Raw genomic sequence first — 24,957 nt, forward strand, 5'->3', positions numbered from 1 at the left:
AACAACTTGCATCAACCGCAGATCTTTCCTCTTTCCCTTAGGGGATATTTGTGTCCTCTTTACTACACTGTAGTTTTATCTTAGTACACTCATATTATTAGTATCATTGTGTTGAGGAAATCAGCCCAGGTGGATGTTTAAGGGAACGGTTATCTGAGGACGAGACTTGACACCTCATTTTGCTGACTGTTGTTATTCCTTGAAAGTACAGGTGGTTGGGGTTAAGCTTGGAGGTAAACGTCTCGCACGTTAACCCAAAAGTTCCACCGATAAACTTCTCTGAGGCCCTAGCTGCTCTCCCATTCTTGCGCTGACTCTCCTCTTTTGTCTATCCAGTACTCTAGCGTAGGTCTTGTTCAGTGAAACACCTGCTCATTACTGAGAAGTCCGTACTGTAGAAGCATACAATAAAGCGGTACAACTGAAAAAATGCAACTCCTGTTCGGATTCTTTCTTTACTCTTCTCATCAGCCTTCATTCAATCGGTGTTGTATTTACTGCTAAACACAGTGGCGGGCCGTGCATTTTCCAGCTAGCCTTCATTGACCTCCAGCCTTATTCGAAACACCTCTTAATATGATCATTACAACGTTATTGCTATAGAAACCATCAACATCATACGGATGCGCAATGAAACAGGACGTTGTATTGTAGACGGGTTTCTCATATAAGGAGATGAATTCCATTACTAGCAAGAAACTCACTTAGAACAATTCAGAAAGTCTCCTCGTACTTACAGCATCCCCATGTGTCGACCCAATAAATTGGCAAAAATATACATAAAAGATGTAAATATAGTTTACTCACCACAACTTAAGAGACAATTCAGGGTTCTCCTCGGGTGGCACTCATAGTTGACCTGAAAGTGGCTCGTTTCCCAGCTGGGTCAGGCTAGCTAGCTCCGGGGTTGGGTGGCCCTTCCTCACAACATCTAGCTTTTCCTTGAAGGTCTGCCGCGAAAATAGCGTTAACGGGGACGATTTGTTTAGGAGCTCACGACAAATGAACATGAACCGCTAGCTTGGCTCAAACGGAGCAGCACCTCTGACCCTACAATCAGAGGACGCGAAAAAGCAGACGCTGCCGTAGGCCATGAAGAAGGTGTAAGTATACGACCCTGAAGGCCCAGGCAAATTTCTTTGACTCTGGCAACACATGATGGCTAAAATATGATGAATAAAAGCTAAAATGCAAAGACAAGACAAGCCATAAAATGAAAAGACTAGGCTATTGGGAATAGTTTAGTGGGATTAAAGGGAAAATATTAAAATGTAAGTCATTTTGATATTTGGATAAAGTTTAGGCTAGCAAAGAAGCTTGGCTGGCGCTGACGGCCCACCACTGGCTAAACGTGACACTAGCTAAAATCATCTAGATTACTACAGTGCTTCCCAACCTTGCGTCACTTCAAAAGTACTCAACTGGTGAAACGCGGGAGTCACTTTTATTGTGAATGTGTAACTGAAACACAGATTGTTGAGTAAAAATGCTGCATTTGAAAATCTTTTTGTCAGTGAACAGTTTTGAATTTGTTAAAACACGTACCTAAAGACCGATAAGCAATTAGCTGGTTCAACGGTTCAAACTCTTCAACAAAATAACAAATCATGCTGCGCGCTGCTGCCAATCCCTTGTCAGGTGAAACATTAACTGCACCTGTAATAACATTAGATCCACCAGTCTGTAGCATTAATGCAGATGCATCACCATTCGGAGACTGTGATGACTCATTCACATATATGAAACGGTGTAAAGCTAATGACTAATGACGTCCGAGCAGCAGCACTGCACCAGAACACAACTGGCAGAGGTGAAGATACATTTCTGCAAAAGTGAACCCACCTAACATATGCAAATGTATATTTTAACTATTCTTATACAACATGTCTTTTAACGGCCTTTGACTTCAGGGCTTTACGGCGTGTTGATCGCGGTGCTTGTTGGCGGGCCTGCAGGTCCTCCATGGTCTGCTGGGCAGTCAGCTTTAGACTGGGCTGCGCACTGGAGGCAAGCCGGGTGACACGGGAAAGGAGATCCGGATCCAGTAGAGAGGACCGCACGTCCAGCGGTAAGTCCTCTTCCAGCAGCACAGACTGCAGGAGACGCAGGGAGTGGTGACACACCTCCCAGTGTTTTTCTGTAAGATTAAAAAAAATAAAAATAGACACTGCATACTCATTCTTTACAGGGTTAAGCAGGGGTCGCGTTAACCGAATATTTTCCATCAGTGACCGTTTTTTTAAAACTGTGACGGAAAAATCTGATGGCTATCTGTCATCAGACAGATTGCAATTCACACTCCTGACCACTTGATGGCGAGTGACGTTATTAATTACTTAAACTTTAATTATTTAAAGTTAATGAAAATTTAAAGAAAATTAAATGCTATTGAATATGTCATTATTATAGTGACAGGTAAAAATAGATTTTTATGACCCTGTCAGTCAAAATAACAGACAACGAAAAAGTCTAGCGCCACCTTTGGGTTCAAGACACATTACGAATAGTATTATTATTATTACTAAATTCTGTAAATTTTCAGCATGCAAAGAACATGCTGTTCGCAGTCTCAGTCATTGGGAGATTGAGAGTTTCGTTGTTCTGACTGTATTTTCCAACGGTCTCCTTACCATTCAGCAGGGACCAGATGAGAGGCATGAGTCCTCGGTTCTCACTGATGTCCTGCAGCCCTTTCACACTGATGCTCACGTTATACAGAGCCATCAGCAACAATCTGCAGTAAAAAACAACCACAGCAAGTTTTACTGAAGATCGCCACATAGGGGCAACACTGACACCTACTGGTGGTCGATCGCTACTGTTAGCTTTAATAATGTTTGTGAATTTGTTTATTATGGAAATTACAGCTATAGGTTTTAACTCCCAACAGGTCAGGCCATACTTTAAAGTATAAGTTCATGCAAACACGTTCATTGACAGGCTGCTGTCTCCGTGCTGCTCCACGGACAGGTTGAGGACAGGACAGGCCATACGACTCTACAACGCCTCCCTGTGAGAAACCGACTGGACTGTGGTCATTGTTTCATTTATAAGAATAATAAGAATAATAAAACCTTTATTTGTCCCAAAATGGGGAAATTGCAGTTTGCAACAGCATGCAGAAATGGCAGAGATATATGTATATATGTGTATATATATGTGTGTGTGTATATCTATCTATCTATCTATCTATCTAAGCATTCCACTTACATTTTGAGTTTGGGGAAGACACCGAGTTTCATCAGCTCCAAAAGTTTTATCATAGCGTTCAGTAAGCCGTGCGCAGAGATGGTCAAAGTGTCTCGCCCGCATGTTATTGCTGCTATGTCTGATTCACGGGAATTAAAGGATAAAGAGTCAGGTGATTAGTGGTCTGGTTTTTCAGGGTCAGTAACCTAATATATGAACAAAATGTCATAACTGCAGTTTGTATTTTGTTTTAAGATGAATGAATGACTGAATCGATGAAAACGTGGGTCAGGATATTGTTCAGTACACGAATCATTTCAGCAGATGTGACTTCGTAGATCTAGGCAAGAATCACTACTATAAAGCATATGAATGCAAAAAATGTGGTGCAAAAATATGAATCTAAAAAAGTGTGAGTGAACTAACTTGTAATGGTCCCGGCCAGAGCCACCACAAACTGGTTCTCATGAGAGTCGCGGTCCTCATTTTGACCTTTCATCTCTACATCCAGAGACCTCGTGAAGCTCTCCAGAGTCTGAGTAGCCACTGCCAGGAACGGCTGGAGCTTCCCCTGAACCACCAGCAAACGCACTCAGTGTATGAACATCAACAACTCCACCGATGAGGTATCACATATCGTAACTCACACTCGTCACCCAGAGTGTGACCACGTCCTCCCTGGAGGAGCAGCCCCACAGCAGACTGCAGGCCGCAGATCCCAGGCCAGAGCAGAAGTCCGCCTGCTGCTGCAGCTCCGCTCTGCTCTGCAACAGCTGCTCGCGCAACAGCAGCTTCTCCTGCAAGTGGTAATACATGGTGAGGTGTCCAGCAGGGATGCACCGAATTTTCGGCCACCGAAAGACTTTTATCACCGAAACAAACAGGACGTTGTGATGACGCGAGCAAAAACTGCAGCCAGCACGGGCATGTCTGCCCTGTGGACGTAATTTCGGCCAAGAATTTTCATTTCGGTGCATCCCTAGTGTCCAGATATAATAAAATAATAATATAACATGGTAAAGCTAGTAGCTGCACCTGACATCGTTTTCAATGTGGGGGATGCTATGGATATTACAGTTATGTGGATATCATTTTGTTCATTTAAAGGGGACATGCTGTCATGTTAAGTATGAGTGAATTTAAATGTGTCACACATAGAGTAATGCTCATACAGTACCTCCAGCTACACTCCGCTCCCCTCTCACCTCTCTTTCCTTCTGACATTCGGTCTGTGCCGCGTCAAGTCGGGACTGAAGGTGCAGACTCTTCTGTCGCAGCTGCTCCTGCTCTTTCACAATTTTCTCCATAACTACACAAACACACATTCATAAGACAGTGTATTAGTGGGTTATCATAATGAGTGAGGCTATAGAGAGCCGAAGTCCCGCCCCTCTACTTCCGGGTTATGGGACCTATCTTTCGAAAAAATATGAATGGCAGTCTATGGAGAGATCATAATTATTTTCTGGTCCCGATCGAATTGTGGCATGAATTTCACATATGATGTGTGTGAATTTAAAAGATAATTTTTCAAGTCAAGAGATAAATTATTTGACGTAAATAAGCTGAACAACATTAGGTTTTGTATGAGATCGCTTAGTGAACTACATCTCTCGTCTCGAACAATGTACGGCACTTGAGAACTATGGCTGTCTCCTTGTTGAGCTTTACCGTCTTCTTCCAGGACGAAGGCAGAAGCATCAAACGAGGTGAAAATCATTATAAACCGGGTCATGTCGAGAGCTGTAGTTACACGAAGGGAGTTTTGGTCGGTTCTGTACGCGCCAGCATTTTACTTAACTATCTTGCGACAAACTGTGACATTCTTGACATGTAAAATCATTTTTTATTCTAAAAAATAACATATGTATAATCCAAGGCACAAGTCGATCGGGACCAGAAAATAATTTATCTTTCGCCATAGACTGCCGTTCATATTTTTTCGAAAGATAGGTCCCATAACCCGGAAGTAGAGGGGGCGGGACTTAGGCTCTCTATAACCCATGGAACACCTGTGCCACAGAAACCACGCCCACTTTAACATAAACCATGCCCCTTTAACCACGCTGACTTTAACAGAAACCATGCCTTTGAAGCCCCTTTAAAGAACACAACAAATGAAATTATATTAGCCTTTATGATTACAAACTCAGATCCTGTCACCATAAAAATGTATATATTTTAAAATCACAAAAAAGCCAGCCAAACTGACTCTGCAGCAGGCTACAGACTGATATCAACACACGTCATTGAACAACTGCACGAAACAGGTGTAGCTGACTCATTAAACGTCTTCTACAAACTCCACTTTTTGGCTGTATTTTCTGTCACAAATGTAATGCTTAATCCGAGCATACCCGTCTCATATGTGCGAAATCTTTGCAGCATTTTGATCAGGTCTCTGTTGAGAACTCTGGGCAGGAACTCCTTGAGCTGCATGACTTCGGTGATTAGCTTCTCCAAATCTCTTTTCCTCACTCTGACAAAACGATCCTGGAAAAGAATAATAACCTTGGTGAAAATATGTTAAGATTATACACCAGTCAAGCATAACATTATGACCACCGACAGATGAAGGGAATAACATTGACCATCTTGTGACAATGCAATGTCGGTGGCTTGCATTTATCCAGCTAGGCCATACTAGACAGCTTTTTGAAAGATAATTAAAACTTGGCCCCTAATTTCTCTCAACAGTTTTATGCTTAATGAGGGTCAAAAGACTCCTGGGGTTTTAACTATGGGGTAAAACTGAGAGAAGTCTCCTGTGAATGTAATGAGTGCAACAACACCAAAGCAAATCCCTTGTATGTACAAACATGCTTGGCAATCAAGTCTTTTCTGATTCTGATGTGGCTGCTTCTAGAAGTGTTTACCTTTCCTCCTTGATTCGTTACCAGGGATTTCCCGCCTAATAACGCTGCCATCTTTAATGTCTTCAGCTCTTGCACTTGATCCCTGTTAGGATTATAGACAAAAATAAATCAATTGTGATAATTTAACACATACATCCGGGCCAGCAAACTAAACCTAGCATCACCGCAGTTAGCCACGAAATATATAATTGTTGACAGTTAATAGCACACACTACATAACGCGTCTTGAATTCCTCCAAACTTACTCTATTTTTCCAGGGATGCGGGCAGCGCCATCTTGCGAGTTTGGAGCCAGAGTCTGCGCAGTACGGTCCGAGAGGGGAGCGACGCGGAGCCCGTTATCGATGACCTGCCCACACTTCCGCCAGACTCACTCGCGTTTTAGTTTGATTAATACATGGATTAATACTGCGCTCTGCTCTACCTCTACCAGTTACAAAGAAATGTTGGATTATATACTGTGCTTATTTATGTATTTATTCCTATTCTCACGCTTCACGGAGCGGTTGGCATGGCAACTGGCAGTCATCATGATATCACATCCTGTTTCTACACCGTCGAATAACCAGAGGTAAGTACCGAGTTACATTTACTCCGTTACATTGAATAACGTTTGGAAAAAAATGTACTTCTAAGAGTTATTTTACTACACCATACTTTTTAGTTTTACTTGGGTATATTTGTCATGGAGAGGTTTTTGACGGGCTCCCCCACGCAAACGCAAACCTGTTACACTGAACATATTACACAGTAAAGTTTACTTTTATATGTTCAAAAAAGGCTGAGGTTTGTATTAATTACAATGTGTGAAAAAAACTACAATGGAGTCTGAAAACCTTGTTTTTTTTGGGGTTGGGGGGGGGGGGGGTGAAGATTTTCTTAGTACCAAAGGGGGTCCCAGCAGAAAAAGTTTGGGAACCACTGAACTAGATACATAGACTAGATATGCTTTATTTTTGCTAAAAACGCTGCCATAGCCTGTATGTCGCTAGTGGATCGAAGACATGACTGAACACAACTGTATTCACCAATCAGACGAGATCACATGACTCCGTTTCATCAATCAGAAGTAAGGGGAGATTTGGAATTTGTGTTTCTTTTGACTTAATTTGTTATTTTGCAACGATGTTATTTATTTTTACAATTTGTTTTATTTTATTATTTGGAAATACCAGAATTTGCACATTACCTGCCTAATTCTGAAAAAAATAGTTACTCAGTACTTGTGTAGTCTTTTTTGTTTGTTTGTTTTTTGGATGACTACTTTTTACTTCTACTTGAGCAACATTATTTTGATGTAATGTTAGTCTTACTTGAGTACAATTTTGGGCACTTGAGTATGAATCAGAATTATAAAATGACAGAAACCATCCTTGCAAAAAATATTTGATGTGTAGCCTACTAGTGTTTCAGTTTGAGTTAGCTTGTGACTTATACTGCAACCAGCCTCCAGGGGGAGCTCTACTTGCTCTGGCTTCACTTTTGAGGAGTTGTTCCGTTGTCCACCTTTATTTACACAAGTGATTTAAAGTCTGACTCTTTTCAAAGATTCGGCTATAATGACTCGGCTCCCTTAGAAGAGCCGTCTGCTCTTATGGCTCCCTAATGGCTCTTCACTCTGACCCTTCTATTTTATTTATTTTTTTGTGTGTTAGTAAGCAATTTTTTCATTCGCTGTTTTCATTAAAGCCTTATTTTTATGCATTTTCGTTACAAAATCCAGTTACTATTGTTTAACATTTTAATCAAAGCTAAATAAACAACTGAACCACAGCAGACTTAAATGAGATAAATACAGACTGAGTCTTAACATTATGACACATGAGTCTTTAGCGCAGGTTGGCATTCAGAAATAATTTCATCACTTGGGCTTGCACTTGTCAATGTGCTTGCATTTAACTCCGACTCACCCATGCTTTGTGTATACTTGGCCTACAGGCTGTCTGTGGAGCATCTGTCCCCACTTTCTTTTTTAACACAATGGTACGATCCTAGTCTCAGGAGAAGCTGAAGCTTCGGCTCTCCCCGATGGGAATCGGCTCTTCTCGTTCACTACAAAGAATCATCTCTGACAGCCAGCTCGTTCTCAAACGACACATCACAAATTTACAGTCTATGGTTAATACACGAAAAGAGTTTGAGCTACGCAGTCCAGATAAAAATATTTACAAAGAGACTTAGATATATGATATTTCTCAGTTGTGAGTATAACTTTAAGGTCCTCTGTCCTGCAGATGGCAAGGCGGTAATGGCACGGAGTTTTGGTAGGTACTATTCCACCCAACCCGTTCTTGCAACTCCAGTCCGGGTTTTGTAATTGTCCAGACAGACGGAGAAGCTTATTTCTTCCTTTGTGTTTGAACCACGTTAGTGTGCTTTTAGGGACACCGGAGAGAAACATTTCCGTCTGCCCCTTTCACAGGTTCACTCATGTCCGCAGGGGTAGAAGCCGACTTCTCCGGTGATGAGGTGTTTATCAGCCGGTTTCCCATCCACCGCGCCTGTCGGGATGGAGATGTCGGCGCTCTGATGTCACTGTTAGAGCAGCTGTCAAACCAGGCTCATCTAACTGCTGAAGACTCACGCTATGGATGGACGCCTATGCACTGGGCTGCCTACTGTGGACAGGTACGGAACAAGTTGCCAGTTGAGTCTTAAAAGAGCTTTCTCTTTTGTGACGATTCCCCCGCCCCTGCAGACTTTAACTACAGAAAACCATACAGTAGGCTACTCACTTTAGCCGACTGCTATCACTTTGAGTCAACACCTTGCTAACTGCTCTCGTTTTAAATGTAACATAGCCGTAGGCAGAGTCACAGTTGGCTTTTACAATTTAATGTTGTGTTCTTTAATACAGTTATGTCTCTGTTTGGTGGTTGTTATTGTACAATAAAGTTTTCTCGAGAGAGAAAAAATAAAATAACCGTTTGCAGCGGTTTCATTGGTTCCTGTGGAGCCAATGGCTGTTCGGGCGCCAAAGCGGTTTATCAAAGACAGGAAAGACTAATGTTTATTTTACAGAGATGGAATTTTCGGCTCTTTGAAAGGAGCCGTATCTTTTGGATCCGTTCTTTTCATTGAGCCATTCAAACTTTCATTCAGACTGCCTCATTCTTATATTTATTTAGGAAGTTAGCCTGGGATAAATTTATTTTAATCCAGGAAATAATCACTGAGAGTCATGATAGAGCAAGATTTTGATCAGAATTATTGAAACTTAGACATATTTAAATTTGAATTATTCTGAAATATTGATTTTAGATAGATAGATAGATAGATAGATAGATAGATAGATAGAAACTTTATTTATCCCATGGGAAATTTGGTAACGGTATTAGAAGGCAGCTATGCTACCACTTTACCACCAACTCCATGATTTTCTGGCAGATGTTACACTTTGCTTTACCATTTTGGTTATCACAAAAGTGCTTCCAGAGGCTGCTGCATTTTCTTTGGTTCATTTTGTCTTTTAGAGTCACAAGCCACACACACCAAAGTGTGTCCTCTTCCTTCTTGAGTCCTCTGCATACTGAGGCATTCACATGAAGGCAGTTTGGACAACTCAGATGACTTTATGTGATATTTGCATATCAGATAAGCACCACGCCTGTACTCTGCTGCGCTCCTCACCTCGTGCCTTTTCTCCTTATTCTCTGTGCATCTGTGAAACACAGCAACTGCAACTTAGTTCCCATCGTTCATTTTAAAGAGCCAGTCAATAGATTTGGTTCGCTGGAGAATGTTACATCTCTACTAATGTCCGTTTTATGATGTGACACCAGATAACGTGCAATATAACTGTGTGGTTGTGTGGTCTTGAAATCTGGTCAAAATGCACTTTGCACATATGATGCGATTAGTAGTTCAGTTCAGTGAAGTTACAGTGATGTGTTTTGTAAACCAAAGGTATCTGGTTGAAGGCTTGCTGTAAACTGTATTTGGATAAATAATTTTCAATCAAAGTCACCTCCCTGTGAGGGCACAACTGGACTGTGGTTGCTCTGCTACTACATATATGTTCATACAAATACTCAGAAGACTTTTTATACATTCTACCTCACAGTTTGCCTTATTTATTACCGATTTTCCTGACTGTAATTCCTCCTGCCTCTGTGTAATACTGCCAAATTTCACAAATAAAGTATCTATCTATCTTTCGGTCTGTCAGCACTGTTTTGCTAATGTTAATGGTGGCTCGACCTCAGAGATAACCACATCCGCACTTACTTTTGTATCCTTCAACACTCCCACTAACACAAGACCTCCAATGATTTAGGCGATTCTTTGTTGACCCAGAAGATGTTTTGTCCATATACTGACTTGTGATCTGTAAATAACAGCTGGAGTGTGTGGTGCACCTGGCGCAGATGGGTTGTGAGGTGAACATGGCGACCAGCCGCTTCAACCAGACGCCAACGCACACGGCAGCATTTGGAGGACATCCTCACTGTGTAGTGTGGCTGACTCAGGCTGGAGCTGACATCGACAAACAGGTCGGCCTGTGTAATCACAGTCAAAATGTGATATTAAAAATGTGTTGTGAATATAGGGACATTCTTACTGAATAATATTTAAGGTTTTCATTTTCTTAGAAAACACATAGTTCCACCATAATTTTCACCAATTTAGCATCCTCTCTATCCACAGACTCTGACTGTTAAGTAAAATGCTTATACCTTGACGAGTGTACCTCAGTTAAATATATGTTTGTAATAGCTTTCATTATTACCTTATACATGGATGTTGTGCTTTCAGGACTTTTTAGGTGAGACTCCCATTCACAAGGCAGCTCGATCAGGTAGCTTGGAGTGTATTCAGGTCCTCTTGATAGCAGGCGCCAAACCACAGTAAGTATCCAGCAGCTGCACACCTCTTAGTTTGACTCTCTTTGTCCCACTGAGGCCAAAAGGTTGTATACAGTCTTTAAATAATGATGTTAAAATTGTAGTAAGCGGCATCATTTTAAAATTGACAGATGCCATTATTCTGAAGCATTAACAAACTTGGTTCTTCCACTCTGATGCCTCTCTTTACTTGTGTTAAATGCTGACAGATTTCCTGATACTGAAAATACTTAACCCCAGTAGTGCTACTCCGTTTTTAGCTTTCATTAAATCTCTTGCTAATGTCACATCAGCTGTTTGGTAGGGAACAGCCCACAAATGTTTAATCTGCAATTATTTTTCAAAATGTTAGTATTTTAAGGATTTTAAAGATTCCTCTCCACACTTGTATGCATGGCAGAGATGGATAGAGTAGTCTAAATTATGTTAAAATAGTGTTACTTCAGAATAATATTACTCAAGCAGAAGAAAAAGCAGTCATTCCAAAAATTGCTCAAGTAGGAGTAAAAAAGTATTTGGTGAGTATATGAGTAACTGTTTGATTGTAATGTCAGATTTTTTTTTTTTTTTAGAAATGATGTAATCAGGTAGACAAAAATAAATAAAAATAACAAATTAAGGCACACATTTCCAAATCTCTTTCCAAATTTTTTGGGAGCTGTTCGCGTTAAAGAGCTGGTCAATAGATTTGGTTCATTAACAAACGTCACAACTCTAGTAGCCCAGTGTAGCGGTGTAAGAGTAGCGTTTCCTCTTCAAAGATCTGCTCAAGTAAAAGTAAAAGTGTGGCGCAGTAAAACTACTCTTAGAATTACTTTTTTGAAAAATAAAAAATAAATAACAGAATAAATGTAACTCATAACTACCCACTTCTGGTACAAGGATTACATTTTCTAGATCACAAAAAGCCATTCTATAGTTGCCAAGCAAGGCGTATTAGTGGACAGCTATTCTCTTTCATCTGTAAGACAGCCTCATTAGTGAAAATCTTCAAAAAAAAGTCTGAACTGAACTGAATAAACTGACAAGATGTTTTCTGTTGCAGAGAAATACATAGAACACACAAACTAGAAATTGAATTGTACAAATATTCTGGATGTTTTTGTGGCTGTTCTGTTCCAACAACTGAATCCTATTTTATTCAAAGTTTATTGTAGTTTAATTGTAATGTTATTTGTGTGTGCTGTATTTTCCTTGTTCTACATCTAATGTCAAACACAGGAAAGCTCATGTTTTTCTATTTAGATGTGGCACACTGACACAAAAGGCGCTGGTTTCACTCAGAAACAAATTAACATTGAAAACATTCAGTCCTGAAAATTGTGTAACTACAGTTGCAGAACAATGTGACATCATATTCAAAGCAGAAAGTGCTTTGCTATAGAATTAGAAAATTAGAAAACAATTTACAAGATCAGTGTCATTATTTGTGGGAGAATCTGTGATTTCTCTTCGATTTCTCTTGAAAATCTGATTAACTGCTGGCATATACTAGATTTTCTTTCACCCAATTCTAAAAACTGAAATAGGTCAATTACAAAAAACACTTATGCACAGCAACAGCACCCCTGCAGGCAGATTTTATAATTGTCACAGAATATGCTCCCTAGTAATACATGCAGCCAAAGCGTGCATTTTATGCTAATATGTAATTGCTATGAACATGCTGAGATTAACAAAATGTGGTGTATAACAATGTTACCCAAATTTGTTTGACTGGTTAACAAATAATCAACCAGTCTAACTTAATTGTTAGCTATGTCTCATTTTTAAAGTAACCCTGATCTTAAAAAAATCGTAAAAGTTGGTATTGGATTTAACTTTAAGAGAAATCAAAGAGGTGGAGGTCATCTGGAAATCTGTGTCAGTTAACACACATCATGAGCTTTTCAGCCAGTAGGAATTTTCCAGTCAGCATCAGTGAAGACGGGGTTCAGAAACATGTGTTGCCTATTTTTTAATGTTATTTAATCATATGTTGTATTATACAGAAGAAAGACGAGCATCATTTTTTTTCCAAACTGTACGGCAGAGATAAACACCCTGCCCATTCTGATGTTTTGCAGCTATTGAATTTGAACATGATTTTCTCGAGTAATCCCAGAAAGAGGGAGCAATCGAAACAAGCAGAATCTGCCGCACGTGCGTCTGAGAGCGTCTAACAGTTGTGTTCACTATCGATTCCAACAGTTTCTGCAGCGGGCAAACCGGCGAGGTATTTCCTGCAGTGATTGGTTTCAGTGCTTTGAAACCACTGATAATAATCATGTGTAGGCCTGCATGCTTAGCTTACAACTGACAACTAACAAACTGTGAGATTACTGGACACTCCTCAGGAGAAATCACAGGAAGCTTAGTCAGAGTTTGTGTGAAAGAGTTTAGCAAAGGAAATACGGTAGACGATGAAATAAGTGAAGAATCAATGCATGTTGACAGATGGATACAATTAAATGCCTCTTTTAGCGCATTTATAATATATAACATGTATATTATATATATTATAGTTAGACCTCTGTGGTTGTTAATGATGGGTTTCTATCGTAGACTGTATATAAAGATGGACGATAGAACAGTTCATCAAAAGTGAAGCCAAAGCAAGTGGAGCGCCCCCTGGTGGCTGGCTGCGGTATAAGTTATAAGCTCCACCTCCGCCATGTTAGTGGATGGGACTTGGACCAAACTAAAACAAGAAAATCACATCAAATATTTTTTTTTCAAGGATGGTTTCTGTAATTTTAGGTATTTAATATAATGCTGATGCATGTTCAAGCGTCAGTTTTTCTGATAAGTTTCGTTTTAGTTGCCAGTTGCCGTGCCAACTGCTTCGGGAAGCGGTCCCATGGGACAGTGAGAGTATGGAAAATGATATATGAATAAAAAGTGTAGTGTATATAGTATATATATTCTTTCTAACTGGTGGATGTAGAGCAGCGCAAACAAAAACCCGAGTGAGTCTGGAGGAATTGTGGGCGGGGCATCGATAACGGGGCTCCGCATCGTTCCACTCTCGGCCCGCGCTGCGCAGACTCTGGCTCCAAACTCCCCATATCCCCGGGAAACTAGCATCAGTTTGGCCAACGCAAGGGAGTGGGGCCGTGTTGTCCATATTTATATACAGTCTATGGTTGAAACAGTATGGAAAGTGTTGTAGTACTGTTATATATACCAAGAGCACAGTTTCTACTTCTACTACTACTGTCCATAACATCGTCCATATAAACATTTAAACACAATTAATGGAAAATGTGAGAAAAAAAACATTATCTTTTTCTGAGCTCTCTTCAGCTGTAGTCAGATAACACCCACAGTATCTAAAGTAATTAATGAATAACATTGATTGGCCATTAAAAAATTTAATTTGCTGGTGCTGAGGGAGACAAACAGACTCCGTTTATTTCAGATTTTACTCAGGAGACTTTTATTTTATGCAAACCTCTGCCCGCAGTATAAAAGTTCTCTCATTTTCGGACTAACATTTGGTAAGGCTCGGCCAGTGTAGAGCGCAGGATGCTGTCACAGTGCCAGACGCGGGAAGGTGACGTCTAACAGTAAAGCAGTTTGCCTCACTTCCCTCCCTCAGCTTAAGGAATGCCAGCGGGCAGACGGCGGCGGACCTGGCCCAGGCTCACGGCTTCCACGACTGTTTCTGTTTAATCTCAGACGACCCGAAGCATCTGCACCAGCAAAGTGAAAACGGCTTGTTCAGCAGGAAGAGGCAGCTGGCTGCCATGGACGCCGGATACATGAAGAAAGCCAGGAGAGCTGACAGTAAGCAGTGTGCTGGCTTTTTTGTAATCAGTGTTATTGCACTACACACTGTGACACTGCATCTATTTTCACTATTGATTAAGACTTGCCAATTAAATATAAGTTTTGAGACTTACTTACCACAGTGGAGGATGTTCAGGTATATGTCAGCTTTTGTAACAATACTAATACTATATTTATTTAAGCATTATTATAACCATTTGTATATGTTCGCCATGCAGCTTTCTTTATCACTGCTGGAGGTGTGATGGTGCAGATGCAGAGCAGCACAGGCGAAGAGGTGGAGAGCATGAACGTGGAGTCTGCGCAGGAACACAGCTCTGGTGGGTTCTGGAGCTTCTTTGTTGCCGTATTTATTTTTCCACAAACTGTTCAGCACGTGATGAGCTTTTCTTTCAAACTATGTTTCTGAAAAGCAGACAACAGCGCCAAAGCCGTCCCCAACGGGCTTCATCCCAAACCGCCTTCCGCTACTCAGAATGACCCCGAGCTACCTCAAAGCATCCTCCCCAAAGCATCCCCTCCTGCGGCCAGCGGCCGCCAGACGGTAACGTCTCCACCTCAGCGCCCGTCAGCCGAAATGTGCGGCTCGCTGCATCTGACCAACAGCCCCAGCAGCTGCGTGTCCCACCGGCCGGCGTGGTGGGGACTCGCGGGGGCAGACTGTGGCGATTTCTTGCACTACGGACACTACCACGGGTTTGGGGACACGGCGGAGGAGCTGAGCGACGGCGGCAACCCAGAATACAGCAGCGTGCAGGCCGAGCACGGGTACAAGAAGGCCGTGGCCGGCACCGTCCATCTGTAAGAGTTCTCCTAGCCAGCCTCCTGGAGACAGAAAAGGATTTATTTTTAAAGTACTTCCACTAAATTTCAAAGGTTCACTAACATTTCAAAAGGTTTATCATTATCTGACACACCAACAGCCCCTCGCTAGCTTGTTCTTTTTTTTTTTTTAACATCATATTGGGAAATACACTGATCAGCCATTATGACCACATGTAAAGAGCTCTGTGAAGGCTCTGCGTAGGTGTCTGCGTTGTCGCAGTCGCCTCTGCGTCAGCTTAGCGCAGAAGTCTAAACCGCCTATAAGCTCCCCTTATTGTAAGGTGTTATTCATGTCATTTGTTAGTGGTTATAATATAATGGCTGAAAGGTGTATGCTGACTTGACATGTACTGCACCCTAATTTCCATAGTTTATAGTAATTTAAAACTCATCAGAACTTTTCTTTTTACATTGCACTGTACGACAACAGTACATACCGAAATTAAATTATTTTAGTCCTTTAGAACATGTAATTAAGCTCTCAGGAACTGAATGTGGTGTTAAAAAGCCTCTGCTTCTGCCCGTCCAGACTAAAACACGACCTCTAAAACTAAAAATGGGTGTGTATTTTTCCAAAGTTTAGAGATGCTAAAGGTTAGGGAAGGTGCAACATAAAAGAAGCTGAAGCAAGGGCCAGGTATTTTCTGTATAACCAGGAATTATACGTGATGTTTGGATAGTAAAACCTGTTCATTCATTTTTTTGTACGCTATGACTTCAAATATATAGCCTTGATCTACCAAAGGGATATTATCAGTTTTTTTTTGTGTGTGTGCGCGTTTGTGTTTTCTACATGTTTGTTATTTATGTTTCGTAGCAGATAAGTGTGGTTTTTCAGAGCTGTAAAGTAGTTTTATAAAGCATACTTTTTTCTGTTGTTGTAATAAATAGAGTGTGCGCTGAGGATATACTGTCTCCACACTATGTCAGCTGTATGGAATATGCACTGTGTGCCAAAAACTGCCTTACACCAAACAGCCAGTTTTCTACGGTTTCTTACTGTTTTTCATAATAAAACCCGTTTTACATTTTCATACAAAGTCTTTGAATTTTGTTCAAGATTCATTCTTTCCTCTGATGGTCTCTGCAGTGGGTAAAAACGAGATATATGCTTCATACTGGGCGTCACTTTGTCCGTTTTTGGTCTCAAATAAATAATGTTACCAATTTATTCCTTTTTTATTTAACCTTGAGGTTGTACAAAATCATTACCTATGCAGGTTTGACCAAATTCTTTGCTGGTCATTGGTTTAGTCCGTGTCGAACAAGCTTGATATTAATGTATTACACTTAAAATAACAGTAAAGAACTGGCAGCAGGGTTGCCATTATGTTACTGTAAAATTAATATTTTTTTTACTGTCACTAAAATTTACAGTTTTGTACTGTTATTGAAAAATACAGTATGGGACGGTTTTTTTATTACTTTCCTGTAAAATAACAGTAAAGAACTGGCAGCAGGGCTGCCATTATGTTACTGTAAAATTAACATATTTTTATTAAATTTACAGTTGTGTGCTGTTATTGAAAAACTGTTAAGATTACTTTCACAATATTTTACAGTCAACTGGTTTGTTTAAAAATACATTATTAGTCTTCACAAAATCTACAAACAGTAAAGGGTCGTGGGGTCTGCTGGAGCTTATCCCAGCTGTCATTGGGCGAGAGGCAGGGGTGCACCCTGGACAGGTCGCCAGTTTATCTCAGTTAACACTACGGCCAATTTAGAATCACCAATGAACCTAACCAGCATGTCTTTGGATGGTGGGAGGAAGCCGGAGTACCTGGAGAGAACCCACGCAGACACAGGGAGAACATGCAAACTCCACACAGAAAGGACCAGTCGGCCCATGGATTCGAACCTGGGACCTTCTCGCTGTGAGGCATCAGTGCAGTTTGGATGAATGATTAGTAGTAAAATGCTGTATTTTAGGAAAACAGTATAGTTCTGTTAAAAGAACAGTAAATCACCAAAATTTCATTTTTTTGTTTGTATTAACAGTAGAGTGATGTATTCAAAAATAACAGGTTAACACTGTTGGAATTCTGCTGTAAATTAACAGAAATTTGTAACAGTGTATGCAACAATAGCTGTTGTCTGGGCAATTATAAGCTCTTCTATGGACTGTTTCAGGATATGAAATTTCATTCACAACCAGCTGGTTTTATCGATACCAAAGCCCAGACAATCAAAATAATTTTTGAATTTATGAACATTGTTTGTTTTTATCGATACCTTGATGTGCATCACTTGGGAAACATTCTTAAGCTGGAATTCACCTCAACGACGTCACGCGTGGGTGACTCTGTAGGATTGTACACAGTCACAAACACTCCACCGGTTCCACATTTTGATGCGGCTTCCGAACGTCTGAGGTGCCAGGGCCTCGGCTGCACGCTCCCTCTCTGCTCTTCCCTTTCCGGTGAAAGAATGCCTCGCTGAAAAGGGCATTCGGGACACTTGGAACGCCGCCTGGGAACAGTGTGCCGTCTAGTACACGGGGTGCTACGTGGTTGCTGAAAAGCATTAAAGGCTGCAGGTTGCTGTTCTGCTTCTTATGACACCTACATAGATGCAAATAAAATAAATGACAGTGGTCATACCACTAGTCATAATAACAAACCATATGAAGCTGTAAATTGCAGTGACCATTAGAGTGAAAAATGGACAACTATCGTCTTTATTTACATTCGTAATTGCGTATAAACTCTTTCCAATACAATTTATTCCTGTGTCAACCAGTATGTGAGAACCAGCATACAAAACTTTATTTTAAACTTCAAATGTCACCTTATACGACACTAATAACAAAAGATAAAGGGCATTACAACATATTTCAGAAAGTAGTTGATAAAAAAGGTGCAGGGTGAAGCTGTGCCTGTCACCTCCTCAGGTCCAACTGAAAAGTTTTCTGTAGGCTGGCTATGCTGGCATCCAGAGCCGCTAGGCCGACTCTGAACGCCGTCTCATCTCTGGTGTTAAAGGTCGATCCGGTATTCATGCTCCAGCCCGAGCACACGGATTCCAAGTCGCACTGGAACAGCGTGGGGTTAAACACTCGCCTGCGCCGGCGCGACTCGACTTCATCGAAACAACGTGACAAATTGGGCGGAGAGTTCTGCTGATGAAATGTAGCGTCTGCGGGGTCATTGCTTTGCAGAGATCTGACATCAGGGAGTTCTCTCTCTGCGGGCTGGTTCCAGCCCAGAGACATTAGGTACTGTGTTACGCGTTCAGTGGGGAGCACAGGTGGATCCTGTCTGGGCTGGTGTTGGCTCAGATGTTGGTTTTTCACCAAGCTGTCAGCAGCAGCAGGACAATCTGATAAACACCGACTCTGAAAGAGCCTGAAACAGACATAGAGGAGAGACATGGAGATGCTTGATGCTCAACTTTTTGCACTTTCAGTCATCTAATAGAAGCTAAACACACGCCTACCTGTTGAGGTTTTCTATCTCTTCGAGTCTTTGCCGGGCGAGTGAGGACAGCTCATTCTTCTCTTGTTCGCTACCCAGTAACCTGCTTCTAGTGGCCTCCAACTCTTCAAACACACACAGGCAGACAGATGTCAACAGACAATAGTCCCTTGGCAGTCAAATATTACATGTTGTAGTGTTCAAAGGTAAACGGTGATCAAATTCTAAGTGCATCTCTACAAGCTGCTCATCAATTTTGTTGAGAGAGAGACTTGTGGATTTGTTTATTCAGGAAAAATGAGCCAATATTACATATCTGTGCACTCTGGTGTCATTCAGTTTTTTGTTTGTTTGTTTGTTTTTTTAAATTAAAATTGAGGGAATTTACCTTGACAACACGTCAGTGGATGAGTATAATGGCATACTAAAAAAAAAGTGCTCAAATACTTTTGCAACTCACAGATATGTGCAAATGATTCATTTTCTTGAATAAACGAACACAAAAAACTAGGGCCGGGACTTTAACGCGTTAATTAAGATTAATTAATTACACAAAAATAACGCGTTAAACATTTTTTTACGCATTTTAATCACACTTATTTTTGCACCGCGGAACGTTTCTCACTGGATGAGTTTCGGCGGACCGATTATACTGGAGCACCAACTAGCGTTCATTACTTCAGACGACAACAAACCACAGTGAACATGAACGAAGAAGCTGATGAGACCGCTTTGGTTGGCCCCGTGGATGGGAATTAATTTTATTTTTTTTAAACCAGCTGTTGGTAAATCAACAAAGTCTGTTATGGCCTCTGAAGCAACAGAGAGATGTTTTCTACAGTAATAGTCAGGGTTTCCAATGTTCTGAATGTACGTGAAAGTATTGTGTTTTATTTAAAAAAAAACATAGTTTACAGAAGGTCTACCTACCTATAGGGTACCTGAATTTCTGAAATGTAGGCTACTATATTTCTAAATATGCTATTGCTACACTTAATGGCAAAATTGCACTGGTCTGTTGGACTTGGTTGAACAAAAATAAACAATATTTTGTTGCTTAAGCTTATGTATTCAGTCATTATTCAATGGTATACTAAAAATCCATATGAAAAAAATTACTTCTCACTGTTCTCAGGTCAAATATTTATATGCGATTAAAATGTGATTAATTTCGATTAATTAATTACAAAACCTCTAATTAGATTAATTTTTTTAATCGAGTCCCGGCCCTAGTATTCAGTCATTTTTCAATGGTATACTAAAAATCCATATGAAAAAAATTACTTCTCACTGTTGTCAGGTCAAATATTTATATGCGATTAAAATGCGATTAATTTCGATTAATTAATTACAAAGCCTCTAATTAATTAGATTAATTTTTTTAATCGAGTCCCGGCCCTACAAAAAACATAACATTTTTGTTTAATTTGTTTGACTGGGTTCAAAAACTTGCGTTAACTTTTTATGTGGTCTTTTACTTTGAAGTTTAAGTGTTCCAATCGGATATTTTCATCAGTTGCTGTGTGTGTATTGTATTTTCTCAGTAGTCTGGACCTGTCTTCATCAGTGCGTTCTGTGCCTCTATGTCTCTCAGCTGGCTCTGTGTGTCCTGGTGGGCTTTCCGTAGTTCTGTGAGCTCATCCTGCAGCTCCCGCAGTCTGGACTGAGCGGCAATGGGCTCCTCCTGCAGACCGAGTCCTGGAAGGAGACATAGAATTCTACTATTTGAAATATTCTGAGTTCTGAATATCCACTACACAAAGAGCAATAAACACACAGTTACTTTAAATTTTGGGTTATTGTCTAAAATGTAATCATTTGTGATATGGAGGAGTCTCCCTTACGGGTTTTACCTTCTGAGTTACATTGTGTGTCCAGGTTCAGATTCCTCACTGCTTCCTCCGTCTCTGTTATCTGCTGGTCCACAATATTCACATGCCTGGAACACAAGAAGCAAGTGAGTGAGTGTTTTTATTCTGTTGTGAGGACTATTGTGACTACTGACGTTGTGGGACCATGTTGTCCTTGTGGGGCCATTTTTCTAGGCCCCTCAAAATTCTGAGGGTTAAAACCTTTAAAGGCTCGGTTTTAAGGTTAAGGGTTAGGTTAGAATAGGGTTGCAAAATTCCGGGAATTTTCAAAGTTGGAAACTTTCCATGGGAATTAACGGGAATATATGGGAATTAACGGGAATATATGGGAATAAACAGGAATAAATAAGAAATTTACAAAATTGAAGGTTGGCCCGTAACAGGGAACTTAAATATAGTTGGGGGGAATATATTGTAGCATAGTCTTGGCTAAAACAACCACATTTAATGCAAGTACACTCAATGCACACAGCACACTGCTTACTGCAGGGCTATTGAGGCCACGCCCCCTACATGAAGCCTGGAGGCCACACTTTTGAGCTCAAAGCACAAGACTATTGAAGCCACACATTTGAGCCCGCGGACTATATAAAGTCAAGTAAGTTTTGATAATATCATGGGGTAAATATATTTGATCTATAACGTTATTAATGTTTAACTTGCAAATATTAAATAAAAATGTATTAATACAGTAGCTAACTATCTGGTAAGTTAGGTGCTAAATGAAAGCTATTTTTGAAATGTCATGTTTTTGTATTATTTTGCATGGATGTCTGCTTATGACAAAAAATATTTACATTTATGTTTGGATATGATACAGTTTGTTTAAATTACCCCCAATTTCCAGTTAATTCCCATAAATTCCCAATAATTCCCATAATTCCCATGGGAAGTTTCTAATTTGGAATATTTCCAAAATTCCCCAGTTTAACTTCCCATGGAAAGTTTCTGGAAATTTACCGGAAATTTACCGGAAATGTTCCACCCCTTTGCAACCCTAGGTTAGAAACATGACTTTGTCTGCATGTTACCTGAGGACCTGTGTGTTCTGGCTCTGCAGCGATGACGGGTCTGCTGCACTCTCGGTCTGGATGTCCGAACTGCTGACATTCGTGTACGGCGGCGACACAATCCGCTCCAGATGACCGAGCAGGCTCTCTGCTACACCGCCTGCACACACACACAAGACTATTGTGGATTTTACAGTTTTCTCCAAGGTTGAATGAAGCGCGAAAAGTGTCACAAATACAGACACACAGAGCACAACCTCAATCATGAATGAGGACATAATAACAGGATGAAGTGGAAACGGAGAACAGATACGGTCACGTTACCTTGTCCAGCAATCAGAGCCTTAAGGTCCCTCAGCAGAAAATGAATCGTCTTTGCTTTCTCTTCTGTGGCACCGTGCTCCTCCCCGCAATGTGTGTCCTCCTGTCCATGCTTGATGTCTTTCACAGGAACAGTCTCCTCTTCTCCATCACTCGCGGTCTTACAATGTGTAAGTGGACCATCAGAAACGGACTGGTGGTCGGTTTTTAGAGGCGGCCGCCTTAAGAGAGAGGACGGCTGCTGCAGGACGGAGGTCTTGGGCTGGAGTGGAGGGGTGGAGGTTTTTGGTAGACGGACAGGGTGGGAGGAGTGTTGGAGTGTTTGGCTAGGTGCAGAAGGCGAGCGGAGCTGCGGCAAAGGAGGAGTTTTTTTCTGAGGCGGCTGGAGCTTCACACCAGAGTGTGGGGCCGTGGGAGTCGGCCGATGCCTTCTTGGAGTTGCGCTGGCTGGTCCGTGTGGGCCTGGTTGAGAACCCTTCTGGTCTGGGGGGGAAGATGGAGGGCAGATGTTGGTAGAGCGCCATTAGAGACAGCAGCTCTTACACTACTCTACTGTGCCCCGGATGATTTTGGGGTTTATTTGCAAACAGAAACTGATATCGGACCTGGGGACGCATGTTAATGCCACGTCTGAACACCCACTTAAAGCTGGCCACTTACGATGGGATAGCCCAGATCGGATCTTAAAGCAAGGTCTGAACAGGCCCATAGAATATACAGTATATTGTCTGTCCTTTTTCTAAAAGACAGAAACAACCTGAACACACATTCCAAAACACAAGCATACCTACCTTTCTTTGTAGGTGCTTTCTTGATGCTCTTTTTCCCCAGCGAGCTGGATAATCTTGTTTTCACGGCTCCCCCCTTCACTGACCTGGGAAGGCCTGGCGAGGCTTACGCACACAGATGAACACACATTTTATTTGTGAACCTGGTAATTACTTTTTTTTTCCCCACAAACTGATCCTTTTACTTAAACCAAAGGACTGACTGCTCTGTTGTGTTAGGAAACTCATCTGACCTGCCTTGTCAGCCTGAAGGATACCACTGAGCAGGGCAGCACAACGGTCCAGACCTTCATGGAGCGTGTTGACCTGAAGGCAGAGCATAGCTTTGACCGTTGCACTTTCAGTCACGATTTAATGTTGCTGACACGTGTTCTTCATCAAAAATTGTATATCGTTAACGCAACTACTTCCGATTGTCACATTTCAATTTGAGTTTGGGAAACAGGCCGATTCACATCCTGTTTCAAATAACTTAATAAAACGACCCTTGGACAATGGAAAAATGGACACTTGACCGCGCTTTAGCATTAGATTGCCTATCTAAAAATGACAGAAACCATCCTCAAAAGTCCCATCCACTAACATGAAGGGGGTGGAGCTTATGACCTATACTGTAGCCAGACACCAGGGGGAGCTCTACTTGCTTTGGCTTCGCTTTTGGGGAGGTGTTCCCGAGTCCAGTGGTTCTCAACCTTTTTTGGGTCCTGGACCCCCTGCATATTTTTGATCGACCCTGAGGAACCCCCACCCGATCTGGGGGGTGGCGGTGCAGTTTGACCGAAACAGCAGAGACTGCATTTTAAATTGCGTTATGGCATTTATTCACTCTTTGAGGCAAATATGAGCTTTCAGTTGTGTCTCAGTCACATTTGAATAAAATAATGCTATTTCTATAAAGATATTTTATTTTCACGGACCCCTTGCAATTACACCACGGACCACTAGGGGTCCGCGGACCCCTGGTTGAGAATCTATGCCCTCGTCCATCTTTAGTTACAGTCTATGAGCCATCAATATCCTGCACATGTATCTATTCACGTTTTTCTACGCTTGAAAAGAGTTCAGTTTATTACCTGGTCCTCGGAGTCTGTGGAGTACAGAGAATATGCTGGTTCTGGGCGGGCTGCTGCTGCTGCTGCTGCTGCTGCTTCTGGATTCTGATTCCAATTCAGATTCCCCCTGACAGCAAAAAAAAAAAGTAGCCCAGTAGCATGAGGTGAGACACATAAAGAAAAAAAAAGAAATCATTAGTGAAATGGCTGATGGCTGATGTACTCACCTACTAACTCTGACTGGCCCTGTCAGCCTTCCTGATGTCACCACCTGCCAGTCACAATATTTATAATAAATATTTTTTTTAGTAAGCACTTCATATTGATAGATTTCTTTTACTGTCAGCCATATTTCAATAGATTCGGGGACACTTACAACTCATATCTCACGAGCGGTATGATTCATGTATTCACGCGAACTGAAGATATATCATTCACACCTGTGTATATGATAAACACTTACACCCTGACAACCTAAGATACGTATGTATTAAGTTATTATAAGTTTTACGTCAATCTTACCTTGCTTTTAGCTTTTCCCTTCATAGCGTCAACTTAAGTTAGTTAAAATTGAAAAAAAACAACAACTGTCAGTCTGTTCATTACCCTATTTTTCTGCTGCTAAACAAAGCAAGACTTCTAAAATGTAAAGCGAACGCTCGTATGCGCAGCTTCCGGGTTTAAATACAAGTTTGAGACTCAAACATGTCACTGACCAATCGAATAGCTTTCTACCCCCTAGTGGGCGGAGCTAAGCCCATGGTAACGGTCGCGGACATCCGGAAGTCCGGAACAACCCTTTATTGTGCAGTCCGAGTGGGAACGAACCTTAAGGGGGAACAGCCATGGACTGTAAATAAAGATAACAACTAATTAATGAGAAAGGTCACTTATACACATACAGATTTATTTTTTATTTTTTTAAAAACATTTGGTATTAAAATTCCCGCCAGAGCCTACAACATCGTATTTAGCCTTCTGTTTTATATGTTAA

At 41.1% G+C, this 24,957-nt stretch overlaps 3 protein-coding genes across 4 annotated transcripts; 1 reads left to right on the plus strand and 2 right to left on the minus strand.

Annotated features, from left to right (window-relative positions):
- Positions 1–1,424: 1,424 nt before the first annotated feature.
- On the minus strand, positions 1,425–6,116 carry hsf2bp (heat shock transcription factor 2 binding protein; the record flags this gene model as incomplete). Its single annotated transcript, XM_084574217.1, has 8 exons — positions 1,425–2,137; positions 2,631–2,734; positions 3,211–3,328; positions 3,616–3,760; positions 3,837–3,986; positions 4,395–4,498; positions 5,547–5,682; positions 6,066–6,116. The coding sequence occupies 8 exons, from the start codon at positions 6,114–6,116 to the stop codon at positions 1,875–1,877; spliced, it is 1,071 nt and encodes a 356-aa protein (XP_084430343.1). The 3' UTR covers positions 1,425–1,874.
- A 2,190-nt stretch (positions 6,117–8,306) lies between these two features.
- On the plus strand, positions 8,307–16,534 carry ankrd10a (ankyrin repeat domain 10a). Of its 2 annotated transcripts, none has more exons than XM_084574685.1 (6): positions 8,307–8,693; positions 10,406–10,558; positions 10,821–10,912; positions 14,490–14,677; positions 14,899–15,000; positions 15,094–16,534. In XM_084574685.1, exons 1-6 carry the CDS (start codon positions 8,496–8,498, stop codon positions 15,483–15,485), a joined length of 1,125 nt encoding a protein of 374 aa, XP_084430811.1. In that variant the 5' UTR covers positions 8,307–8,495; the 3' UTR covers positions 15,486–16,534. The 2 variants fall into 2 exon arrangements, with proteins under 2 accessions (XP_084430811.1, XP_084430812.1); XM_084574686.1 differs by having other exon boundaries at positions 15,097–16,534.
- A 1,613-nt stretch (positions 16,535–18,147) lies between these two features.
- On the minus strand, positions 18,148–24,613 carry ccdc14 (coiled-coil domain containing 14). Its single transcript, XM_084574106.1, has 11 exons — positions 24,486–24,613; positions 24,191–24,234; positions 23,985–24,090; positions 23,145–23,217; positions 22,915–23,016; positions 22,127–22,606; positions 21,824–21,962; positions 20,775–20,860; positions 20,476–20,619; positions 18,944–19,046; positions 18,148–18,852 (listed from the first exon to the last, which is right to left on the minus strand). The coding sequence occupies exons 1-11, from the start codon at positions 24,507–24,509 to the stop codon at positions 18,387–18,389; spliced, it is 1,767 nt and encodes a 588-aa protein (XP_084430232.1). The 5' UTR covers positions 24,510–24,613; the 3' UTR covers positions 18,148–18,386.
- Positions 24,614–24,957: the final 344 nt, after the last annotated feature.

This window comes from Chelon labrosus (assembly GCF_963514085.1).
Source record: "Chelon labrosus genome assembly, chromosome: 24".
In the NCBI taxonomy this organism is placed as follows: domain Eukaryota; kingdom Metazoa; phylum Chordata; class Actinopteri; order Mugiliformes; family Mugilidae; genus Chelon; species Chelon labrosus.